The following is a 12,658-nucleotide window of genomic DNA, read 5'->3' as shown; positions in this document are numbered from 1 at the left end:
GTTAATGAGCCATAGTGTATGATCATTCAAGTTTTAAGTGCTCTTAACATGATCTAATTGTAATGTGTAATCTCATCCCCAGATTGTAAGCAAACACTCAAGTAACATGCTTTATATCTCTGACACAGGGAGAGATGGGGGGTGGAATTTGTTCAGAAACCTGAGGGGGGATAATCATATGCATGCTACTGTTTATGTCATAAAGTAGGCAACTCTAATCTTATCTGGATTGTACTTCATGGTAATGGAGCATAAGAAATGTCAGCTTTATTGCATGTTGACTTGTCTCTGAGCCAAATTATTTAATTGTCCACTTGATGGGACATAGCAGATGCACTCACTGTGCAGCCTGTCAGATTCCAACAAATCTGTGAATTCTGTTAAATACCTTGTCATAGGGACATGAAAAAGGAAAGGAAAGGTCTGCTTTCTAAGTGAGTTGTGTGTGGGTACACTGATATAGGTTGCGTGTAAGATGCATCCCAGTTCTAACTCAAAACATGATTCTGGAAATGCAGATAGTTGTGATTAAGGATGTGATCCTCCAAACCCATATATGCCCTTGTGTAGTCCCATTGCCATCAACAGTATTCTTATGTGTATAAAGCTAAGCATGAGTTGCAGCCAAGGAAGTTTAGGTTAAATATTAGGATAAACTTATCAGGAGGGCAGTAAAACACTGGAACAGGTTACCCAGAAAGGTTGTAGAATGTCTATCCTTGGAGATTTTTGAGACCTGGCTAGACAAAGCCGTGGCTGGGATGATCTAGTTGGGACTGGTCCTGCTTTGAGCAGGGGGTTAGACTAGGTGACCTACTGAGGTCCCTTCCAACCTTGATTTTCTGTGATATGATGATAGTGATCTGCACACATGTACATTTACAAGCCCGTTCCTGCAGCCTGGCCATGCCTGGTTAATTTAGTTTTATATTCTTGGGATTCAGGTTGTCTTAATTTTTATGGGGTTTAAATCAATACTGATTGCATAAGACTTCTAAAGGCCTATGTTGATTTCTCTTTTGTTACAAACACAAAAGCATTCCCCTCCCACTTAATGCTATAATCTTTTTCAGCTAAAAACTTTCATTGGAGTTCTGGGATTGAGCATTCTCACCTAGACTTTGCTAATATGTAGGGGTGCACCAATAGACATTTTGGGGGCCGATACCGATAGCGGATATTTAAGGAGGCATATTGGCCAATATCTGATACAGCTTCCATCAGGTGGTAAGTCCAGTGTGGTGCAAGGGGCAGGGAGGGCAGATCAATGCCACCTGCAGTGAGGGAGGGGGCAGGGGCAGATGCTACCCAGCAGAGGGTGGGGCCTGGGACAGAGGTGTTGCTCGTGGGGTGAGGACAACTTGCCACTCTTTGCACCCTGGAAGGGCGGGGGTGGGGGTGGGGTGCTCCTGGATCTGCGCAGCTCAGGGCAGGTGGCAGATCCTGGGTGGAGCCAGAGTCGGTGCTGTGCGGGGCTTTTCTTGCCAGGGACTGGGCTCGGAGCAGGCTCCGGCAGTGCTGGGAGGAGGCTGCAGCCACTCCAAATTTCGTTGCAGCTTCGCTTCCAGCCCTGTGCTGCTGCCTGGTGCAGCCCTGGCTTTTCCTGGTGCTTGGATGGAGGTGGAGCGTTCAGCTGGGGCTGCGGTGGCACAGGGCTGGGTGTCGACCTGAAGTGAAATTTGGAGTGGCTGCAGCCTCCTCCCAGTGCCACCGGAGCCTGCTTCAAGCCCAGCCCCTAGCAAGATAAGCCCTGCACAACACCAGCTCTGGCTCTACCTCACAGCTGCCAACCGTCCTGCACTGTGCAGATCCAGGGGCAAACAACTTCCCCCCTCCCAGGGTGCAAACAGCGGTGGAAGCTGCCCCCACTCCATGAGCTGTGTCTCCGTTCCACGCCCAACCCCACCCCCCCAGCTGGGCAGCTCCTGCCCCTGCCCCCTTCCTCACCACCGTAGGGAGGTTGATCTGCCCCACCATGCCCCTTCTCTCACCACTCCCCTTCTGACTTACCAGCTGGAGGCAGCTATCCACACTCAGTGCTGCACCGATCTGATATCGGACCAATGTATTAGTGCACCTCTATTAATATGGAAAGCCTTCTTCATATAGCTTGCTGATAAACATGATTTTTTTAGACTTCTAAAAAGAATAATATTCAGTCCTCCAAGCAGTTAGCATACGTGCTGCTTTGTTTTTGGAATGAAGGAGCAGAGAAGTATACAGGAGGAGTAGTATGCTGTAGTGGCATATTATTTGGAATTCTGTTTCTGTGAGTAGGATTTCTTAAGTGAAGGCCACACTTATCAGTGTGACAGTCCTCACTGCGCTCACTCACTTTTGGCAGGAAGCTATTTCGTGCCTTCCATTAGCTCTGTTGTACCTTATAGCTTACTGCATTTTTACCTTTGCTGCTCTTACCTCTGTTATGACTGAATGAAAAGTCTATAAGTACATTTGATATTGGGGTAAAGAAAATATTAATGGAATTGCCATTTTAAAAAGTTCAGGCAATTTGTTGCTATACTGAAAGCACCAGAACTAGTTATATAACGTTAGACTTTGTGAAACAGATAGCAAATTGGTAGGCATGATATAAACAGATAGCCAAATATGTCATCCATCTACACAGCAGATGCGGTATGATAGTGGCATGCTGATTTAGAAGAGTTGCCTGTTGGCCTGTGAGAGTGAGACATGTTCAGTGTTCTATGGTCTCTTTGCTTCAAAATATTTAACAATTCCTAGATTGGACAGTGATTTTTGTGAGATGTAGGCTAATTGCCTTAAGACTGGACTCTTTTTATATAGAACACAGACAGCCATTACATGATAATAACTTGCATGTGATAACTAGTGTAATGTTGGGGTAATGTTGTAGCCATGAGGATCCTTGCCTCTTGCATGTAATAACTACTCATTCTGAAGTGAGTATTCAATAGGCTTTTTCATTGCTAAGCGAGCAGTTGGATGCTACTTTGAGGCATTTAGATCCCTAACTATGGGCATCTAAGTTTGACAATTTTGGCTGAAGTAAATATCATTCAGATGAGTTGTAACATGGTTGAAATTGTTCTACATTAGTTTTAGCAAAAACCTAACCAGTAAAAAATAAATAAACAAACAAGCAAAAAAGAATTAAAATGCAATCTTTTAAATTTCAGTAAAAGTATTTTCCCTTTTCTATGAGTGGATTAAATAACACATATTCCTAAAGGGGTATGGAGGCTTCCAGCTTGAACTAGGACTAAGTATTTTAGTGATAATTTATGGAGACTTGGTTCTTTGAGTGCTCCCGGTGAGGGAGGAGGCAGGCGCATTGAATAGGCATTGAATCTGAAATATAGCACCAAAAAAAATCATTCAGCACTAATTGACACTAAAAATCTGTTACCAACTGTTCAATGATCTGTCCCAAGCTCACTGGGCATGTGTACACCTACCCCCCAGGGTGCAGTTGGTTCTGCGCTGTCATTTAGTACTTGCTTTAGAAAGCACTAAATGACAGAGCCATTACTGTACAGTCCCGGTTATTTTTTAGCAGCTGTCACCGTAGTGATGTGGTATAGTGAGGTAGCTCGTCACTATGGTGACATAGCGTCAGTGTCACGATTTTTGCCTGCCAGTGCTATTTTGCCATATCGGCACGCTACATTGCCATAGCACATCACTATGGGGATGTAGCATCACATGTATGTGGGCTCACTGTGTATTGCAGATCTTTTTATCTTGAAAGTTGTGCTCTTGCACAGCCAACTTATAGACAATGTGGCTAAAGCAAAAGACAATAAAATTAAGCCATGCTGTTCACACTGTGAGATTCTTTTCACAGTTAAGTGATATTCCTCTGCTCAGACAAAACAAAGTTATTTTTTTTCAAGAGTATTGATTTAAAAAAAATACAATACATAAATCAGAAAAATATCTATATCAACTGTACATGTACACGTGATGTCACAAACAAGCAATACAAGGAAATGCGGGGGTGGTGGGGAGAGAGAAAAGAAGGGATAGAAGGAAAGAGAAGTGTGCAATGAGTGACAATTTATCTACCAAAATATTCTAAGAATTCCTTCCAAATTGCACCAAACTTTTCAAAGCTATTGAACCTGACTCTCTCTATAGGTGTCAAATGTGCCATCTCATTATACTGAGTTTCAACCTTTGGAAATGTCCTCCTTTTTCAGTGTAGTAATATAATCCTGCATGCTACTAATAAGGCATACTGTAAAAGTTCAGTTTGGGAAGCATTCAGTTTGAATTAATAAAGTCCTGTTTTGTCTTACAATGTGCAGTGATTGTCATATGCAAGGTATGTGAAAGTGCAAGATACTGCATTAGATGCTGGTTGTGCAACTTTTTTTGCATCAAGACCTCAAATATATCCTTAAGCCCTACAATCTTAGTAGATGCCAAATGCATCTTTATTGTTGGATTGTGAAAGAACCTAATTTAAGACCAAATATTGTCCTTGGCTATGCTTGAATCACTGTAATTGTTTGTGGGAAAAAAAAAAAAAGGTGTGTGTGGGGGGGTGGGGGACAAAACCTGGTCATTATTGCTTCCTGATGAATGTAGAAAAGATTTAGTGAGAGAAGGGGGTCAGGACATTGGACTTCTCCCTAATTCTTTTTCATAGGAACATTGGCCAGGAAGGCCAAGGAATCCCTAAAATCACTGCTTTGAATCCTTGCATGCAATTTACAAGGCCTGATACCCAGCTGTAAAACTCTAAGATTTTTTTTTAACTTTCTCCTATATAGACATTCCAAATGGTTAACATGCAGCATGAAGAAAAAATGCTTTTTTTAACAATACTGCGGTACTTCCTACCATAACGTTTTCTTTACGTAACCGGTATCACTGTCAGTGCAAAACATAGGCAGTTGGTTACCAATCTGTATATTAAACTAGTCTTCTTCACCTCGCACACACTAATTGTGATTTTTACTGTAGATGTTACACAGGTCCTGTTCCATCTGCTGATTACCTGAGGAACTGAGCTGCTTTATAGTAAATTTTAATCCTTTCCATGGATAAAAAATGCTAAAATTACCAGAAGCAGCTTTTTGCCATGGGCATTGCTGACAATGTAAGCATAACAGTTCATAAACGTAAGTCTGTTCCTGGATACATAGATACCTAGGGATCAGGAAGTCATAAGCAGCTCTGAAAATGGGTTGGTAAATAGTTTAAATCCCTCTAGTGATTAGCAAAAATGCCTTGAAGTGGTTTTTAAGCTCAAAAGCTGTGTTTGCTTTATGCTTTCAAATGCATTTGTTTCTGTTCACTGAGAAGTGCCTTTTGATGTAAATAGTGAGTTCTAAATTCACTGAAAATAACAAGATAAACAGATTTATTTTTTAAACAAATTTAAATATTTTAATATTTGACCTAATTTTTAAAGAATATAAATGGCTAGTGTTTTTAATGAGCAGCTCACTACAGCAGTTGTTTTTTTGAATCTTTTATACTTCATTCTATTAGCTCTACAGGTTAAATCAAAGAATAAATCCAGGTCACTTCTTCCCTCCTTATTCATCTTCCCAAAAGTGAACTGCTCCATCTTTCTGGACAAAGAGAGATCAATATATTTTTTCCTGTAGTGTAGCTTGTCAATATGGCTCCAGGATTGGCTGACAGAGACTGCTTGAACACTAGCAGCCCAACCTTGCAAATTCTTATCACTAAGCACAGTGCAATGGAAACACAGCTGTTGCCTAGTAGTAAGTGTTTTCAAGAACTAACATTAAACCAAGTCCTTTTTTCTCCTCCTTTTCACTATGCCAGTGAGTCTCAGTCAGGATCTTGTGAACCCAAAGTGTCACAAATATTCTGAGCTTTTGTGGTCTGAGTTATTTGCAATAGAAGAATTACTTTATTATTTTTCCATAGTCAAAAAAAGAGTGAAAACTAAGAGCTGGCATTTTCTGAGGGTGCCTTGATCTAACAAAGGGGACCTTTAGTTTAAAAAGTTTGAGAAGCACTGCACTATGCATAGCACTTTGTTGCTTATGGGTAAGAAATCAAATGAGAGATTTTTTTTTTTTTAATAGAGGATTCATGCGGATGTTATTCATTTCTTAGATTTAACCATTAGTGCCTCATGACAGCAGAGTATTATTTCTAGGAAATGATGCATTTTTATATTTCAGCAAAACCCCAGCCTGTTTGTATTGCATATCTCAAACCTGCTGTTTCATATTTGCATGAATTAATTGCATTTTTGCATTGATTTCAGAAGGAGCAATGCAGGTGACAGGGAGAAGGCACTCCAAGTGATGCTTCAAGTGCTTCAAACATGTGATCAACCTGCTCCAGATATGTTCTGCCTGTGTGGGAGAATCTACAAGGATATGTTCCTTGATTCTGACTGTAAAGATACCAGTAGCCGAGACAGTGCCATTGAATGGTAACAGAAAAAAACAAAATAACATGTAATAACATTTTCACAGTTGTGAATTAGGCTGTGAAAAATAAACTAAACAAATTACTTCTGTACAGCACTGTGAAAGACTGAAAGGCTAAATCTTTTGCTCGTTCAGTCCTTTCATAAGCAAGCTCTTATTGAAGTAATTGTTAGGTGGTTTAGAAGACTTCAAGTAAGGACTTCCATTTTGCCAAATGCACTTACCAGTGGGGCTTTTAGTTTGAGGGGCATTATTTTTGTTCTGGGGAAGAGGAGTGTCAAAATGCAGTTTTGTCTTTTTTAAAGAATGTGTAAATTGTTGGTCTTCTGGCATGGGTTTTGAGTGCTGCTTAGGCAGCTTATTCTGAATAGAAGCCACCTATCTGTAGAGGCCATATGAAACCTATGCAGTATTTACATACCATTTTATCAATATTTTGATGGCTTGAGAGAGAGAAGGAATGCAATTTTTTTCCTACTGGTCTTTGCACAATCAAATCAACCAAAAAAAAAGAGGTAGTGATGTAGACTGAGTGAAGGTGTCCTCTGCCAGTCAGTGGCAAGGGGCGGGGCCTTCTGGGCCCCTCTGCCAATCAGAGGCAAGCTGCAAAATATGGCTCTGCGTGATGCTTGTGTGCCATGAAAAACACTTTGTCTTGCTGTTCCTTAGGTAGGTCCCTACTCAAATGTGTGCAAATTGGCAAATCATAAAGTTGTAGGCAGATGCTGTCCTCTGTTATGCTGACAAATTAAATCATATTCTCAAAAGCGTGTCCTGCTCAGGGTTCTCTTGGTACAAGTCGCAATACTTTCTTCACAGTTGGCTAAGTGTCTGCAGCACTTTTTACAATTGTGAAGTATTTAATGTTTGTTGTACAGGGAGATGTGAGCTCTTCATTCTTTCTCTGCAGGTATCGCAAAGGATTTGAACTCCAGTCAAGTCTGTACTCTGGAATTAACCTTGCAGTTTTGCTACTTGTTGCTGGGCAGCGGTTTGAAACCTCTATGGAACTGAGAAAAATAGGTAAGCAAAAAAAGTACAATGCTACAGGCTGTTTTCTGTGGGGGGTTTTAAATTGGAGAAAACTTGAATTTTTTGGAACAATGAGATGCTAAGGTCCAATCTTTAAAGATTCTCTTCATTCATTGTTGTCCTGTGGCCCTTTGTGCCAGCTGGGCTGTGCCAAAGGAGGCCATATTCGTTACAGAACCAGCTGTTTATTTGTTACTTCTGCACATTGCACTGCAACATAGAGCTAGAACAGAGGTAGGATGTGGGGTGGCTAAATAGGATCAGCGACCTAACCATATTGCACCCCTTTAGTGACTTATAATTGCCACTGAAACTGAGGTGAAAGTCAGGAAGCCACCAGGGCCTCTTCTATCACTGATTTAGGCAGACCCTTCTAGGTCAAAATTTGGTAATTGGAGCCAGTTGCCCAACTAAAATTTGAATTTCCCCAGATTTCAGGTACTTGGATTTAACCCCATCCTTGATTATAGACAGGTCTATAAAAATAATTGTAGTATGACTTAACATTTCCAAGGTGTACGGTTAAACAGTTTGTTGGGAAGAAAAGGAAGCTTGGAAAAAATGAACAATTACTGGGATGTGGGACAATTCTTCAGTGTCAGCATGCTTGCCAGTGATGTTGGAAAAGCAGTACAAGCAGCGGAGAAGCTGTTTAAACTGAAGCCACCAGTTTGGTAAGTAGTAGGTGCTTCTATTATGTACATGTAACCTGTGTCTTCCAAGTCTGTGGAGACTTTCGTAATTAGGCTGGACAAAGCACAGCAATTAAGTAATAATATGGAAAAAAATCTGCAAAGACAAAGGAAAAACTAGATGACTTAATCAGCTTATAAATAAAAAAAAATGTTGTGGCTGCATAATGTGAATGAGCTCCCTTATTATTGTTGGGATGCAGGGGGGAGGTTAGTAGAAAATAAAATTACCCATCTTAGTGACAATGATGATACATGTCCCAAGAAATGTGTGCAGTAAGGTAGAGGTGACTTCAAGTGAAGCTGAATTCTCATCAAAGTAGTGTCCGTTAAATTCTACATTACTCTCTCATCTGATCTCTTCTATGGCATGATCACTACTTGCTGATCCATGTAGTTTCCCCATCAGATATGCTTAACAGCTCAGCAGTGAGACCACACTGTAGAATTTATCCCTACACTTTATATCACATCTGAAAATCTGTAGAATCGACACCATCACATGTAAATGACAGAGATCTATAAAATATGTTTAAGTTGGTTTAGGATTATATTTATGAAAAGTTTTATAAGATGCTAAACCATTGAAAATCTTTTGGGGGTTACTGTTTATTTCAGTCCATTGACTGACTGTGTGTTCTAGGTACTTGAGATCATTAGTCCAGAATCTGTTGTTAATCCAGCGTTTCAAGAAACTCACCATAGAGCATTCTCCTAGACAAGAGAGACTCAATTTCTGGTTAGATATCATTTTTGAGGCAACAGAAGAAACAACCAATGGACTGAGATTTCCAGTAAGATGTTATGTCTGGTTTTATAACTTGTATTTCTTTCATATATTTCATTTTGTATGGGGTGGGAGGTAAAAGAAGTTAGACTGTAAACATAACAAAATCCTAACTGGCCAACATTTTATTGTATGGCATTAACCAGAATCTTTCAGTATTCAGTTACAAGGCATCTAGTGTTGTCTCCAGTGCTAAGTAACCAGCACAACCATAATAATATTGTTTTACAGTAAGTAGGAAAAAATAGGGTAGTTGTAAAATATAGCACATGTGCAAATACACACACATTTTCAAATGTATTACATGCACACACACATATGGTTTGAAATTGCTTTTTATCTATAAATTGCTTTTTCCTGGGTGCATCTACACATGATGCTACATTGGCATAGCAATGCACCACGGTGACGTGTCTGTGGACAAAAACTGTGCTACCGCCGCTATGTTGGTATAGCAACATGCTCCATTGGACTAGGGTATTGCTATGGCAATGTAGCGGCTAAAAATAATCATTCGCCATCGGCACAGCACAGTATGGCCTGTTACTGCGCTGTCATTTAGTACTTCCAATGATGGTGCAGTGTTAGTACTGCCTGTACTAAATGATGGCATGGTAACAACAGCATGTTGTTAGCTTGTAGACGCGCCCCCTGAGGTCCTGTTGCACAGTAGTAAACAGGAGTGTGCATTTCCTTCTAGGTATTAGTGATAGAACCAACCAAGGTCTACCAGCCTGCATATGTGTCCATCAACAATGAAGATGATGAGAGATCTCTCTCTCTGTGGCACGTCTCACCCACTGAAGTGGTAAGGGAAGATGGCACTTTCTTCACCTGTAGATCTTGAAGCAATTTGCAAACACTTAAGCCTTGCTACGTTCCTGTGAAATGGGTAAAATTATATCTATTTTATGTATGGGTAAACAGAGGTATTATAGAAAGAAGTTTAAGACAGCAGAGGGAATCGGTGGCAGATCTGAGATTAGTACTCATGGGGTCTTGACCTCTGGTCTTGGGCTTATTGCATTAAAACATACACGCTCTAGAATTTCATGCCTGATACTGATATCCTCCATTTACTTTCTCTTTTTGTACTTGCATATGCAGTGTCTTAATGATGCTACTCGGAGCTAATATGTCTTTAGCTATTATTGACACAGCACCATGATATACTTAGTCTAGGCTTCAAACAGACATTGCCTATGTGCCACCATAAACATATTTATAGCAGCACAAAACATGAGCTAACAGATGCCAGGATGCCCAAATTTGTGAGCATGATAATTTGTGGTCATAGCTTATGCTGCCTTTTCACTGCTGAAGTCAGTTATCTTATGGTGGGAGAGCGTGGGCAGCCCAAGTGCAGTCTGCAAGCATGGAACAGTGAAATCCCATGCGAGTTCATGCCACACGTGCAGAGGCACACCCTGGGAATTGTCCTCCAGGTTATTCCCAGAGCATGTGTATCATGCTGCTGCACCCCAAACTGGGGTGTGGTCCGCAAGCATGGAGTGGAGAACTGTCATGGGAGTTTGCCCCCTCCACACTGCAGATGCTTTTCCTGGGAATCCTCCTGCAGGGAATCTCCATAGAGTGTGCATCACACTGTTCAGGCATGGGCCTCTTTGCTCATGGTTCTCCCACTTGCAGATGTGCACCCTTGGCATGTCCAGATGTGCGTGGACATTTGGTTCCCTGGAGACAACCAGCAGCAGCACACCTTGTGCTGCAGCTACTTGTCCCTGTGGAATGCCCGTGCCATGTGCATTTTTGGCATGTGGCAAGTTACCCCGGGGGCAGTAGGGGAGGCTGGAGCCAGCACTGCTGGCATCAGTAACCTGACCTTGGGTCCTGGGGGCCTCCCAGGGCTGCAGCCATGGTGATCCTGCTGGGTGGAGCTTGGTCGGCAGCCGTAGCACAGCTCCAGGTGACCTGGCTCTGCTTTTCAGCAATACGCACTGCTCAAGTGTGCACTGCTCTGTTTTTTTTTTCCATGGGCCGAAAAAAATGGAGCAGCACATGCTTGGGCAGCACACCCTTGCAGTGTGATTGTACGTATGTGGCACTGCAAATGTGTTTGCAGCGCCACATACCATATGACCGTGCTCATCTGGATGCACCCCTAGGTCAGAGTTCAGCACCCAGGGGTGTGAGGAGTGGCAGGGGCCTGACCCTGTAGGACAACCACTCCAGTGACCTCTGTAGATGCCACTGAAGTGCACAGCTGTTCCAGAACATGTCCCACTCCAAAGAAGATGTCTGGGGATATCCTTGGTCTAGCACAAAAGGTATAAGGATTTGGGTAGGCAAATGACACAGGAGTCAGGAGTTTTTGGAGTGTGGGGTTTTAAGAGAAGGTATAGTAAAAGAGTGGGGAAGAGATGCAGCATAGGGGCAAGCAAACTCTTGGCAGTAAGAAATAATTGTAATTCGATGTGGAAGGGGAAGAAGGAGAGTAAAACAGCCTGGAAGTATTTGAGAAGGGGGGACATTTTCAGAAGGACATGTCAGGAGGATAATCTTTGTGCTTGGACTGTGGATAGACTTGCTAGGGACAGATATAAAATGTCAGAAAAAAGAATGGCTCAGGATTTTAAGGTTTGTTTTTTCCCTGGGTTTTGATCTGGTGCAGTTCTACATCACTCCCAGTGTAGACCACTGCTTATATGGGACTAATTCCATCTTATGGGGTAGAGTCCCTTGGAGGCTGGCCTAACTTATGTTAGCTGGGAACAGCAAACAAGACACCATGCACCACATTGGGCTATTTGGAGGGTAGCATTTCTGGTCACACTTTATCCTTCCACCTCTCTAGCTTTTCATTATGCCAAGGCTTCTGGGACTAGGACTTATGGAAAGATACAGAATGTTTCCATCCTGTTTGTGCCTGAGCCACACAAAGGGGCCATGCCCACTATATTTTTTAATATGAAAGGATTACTTCTTGACTCAAGATGCACTGTTTAGTACATCAAACTTTAACACTGCCTTCAAGGCTGCATTTTACATTGTCTCGGACGTCACTGTGATACTTGTCAAATTTCCTTTTCTAAAGTTTGTAAATATAGCATTTAGTATAGTTCCCTACTCTGTAAAAGCCCATGCATTATTTCAAATTAAAAACCTGAGATGTCTCCAAAAGAAGATAATATTTTGGCTATTATCTGAGGGATTTTTCATATGCTATGACCTTGCCTTCAGATAACAAGCTCAGATTAACCTGTGCTTGACTTGGATCTTTGTTCCTTACAGAAGCAGATTCATGAATGGAATTTTACGGCCTCCTCCATTAGGGGAATAAGGTCAGTACATTTGAATACAGCTAATTATGCTTTTTATGTCTCACTTAAGTTAGATAGCTGTGCCTTAAAACTTGAGATGATAAACTCTGCTTTTCATTACCCATTATAAAAAAATTTTCTGCCCTGTGACATGGCAAAAGGGAAGAACCTGCCTCTCAATAGGAGAAAGGGAGCAGAACACTTTGTCTGTAGTTTGACTTAGTCTTATCTAAATATGAGCATTTTAATTTTAAAATCATCATTTTGAACCTCCTTTTCCTAAACCAGTCCTTGCTGGGTGTGTTCCTGCTTTATCAGTGGCAGGTATTGGAGTCTAAATTCTGAGAAAGCAACTGAATTGTCTCTTTGTTCTCTTCTGTCATGGTTGCTATTTCTGTCTTTAAAACCAGCAGGAAAAGGGCAGCCAAACAAATGTATTGCTTGCTTGCTTTGACAAGA

At 41.5% G+C, this 12,658-nt stretch overlaps 1 protein-coding gene across 3 annotated transcripts in view; it reads left to right on the top strand.

The window, feature by feature from the left end:
• The window catches only part of MAP3K15 (mitogen-activated protein kinase kinase kinase 15), a 180,963-nt gene that overhangs the window by 73,152 nt on the left and 95,153 nt on the right, over positions 1-12,658 (top strand). For all 3 annotated transcript variants that reach the window (XM_019524659.1, XM_019524660.1, XM_019524661.1), the window contains 6 exons: positions 6,239-6,409; positions 7,318-7,430; positions 7,954-8,113; positions 8,775-8,925; positions 9,619-9,726; positions 12,171-12,220. In XM_019524659.1, the coding sequence (XP_019380204.1) occupies positions 6,239-6,409; positions 7,318-7,430; positions 7,954-8,113; positions 8,775-8,925; positions 9,619-9,726; positions 12,171-12,220 (753 nt within the window). The remainder of the gene's footprint in view (positions 1-6,238; positions 6,410-7,317; positions 7,431-7,953; positions 8,114-8,774; positions 8,926-9,618; positions 9,727-12,170; positions 12,221-12,658) is intronic.

This window comes from Gavialis gangeticus, unplaced genomic scaffold (assembly GCF_001723915.1).
Source record: "Gavialis gangeticus isolate Ggan-Ray unplaced genomic scaffold, GavGan_comp1, whole genome shotgun sequence".
Lineage (NCBI taxonomy): Eukaryota > Metazoa > Chordata > Crocodylia > Gavialidae > Gavialis > Gavialis gangeticus.
The sequence above is the reverse complement of the archived record's forward strand: the minus strand, read 5'-3'. Positions and strand labels throughout refer to the sequence as shown.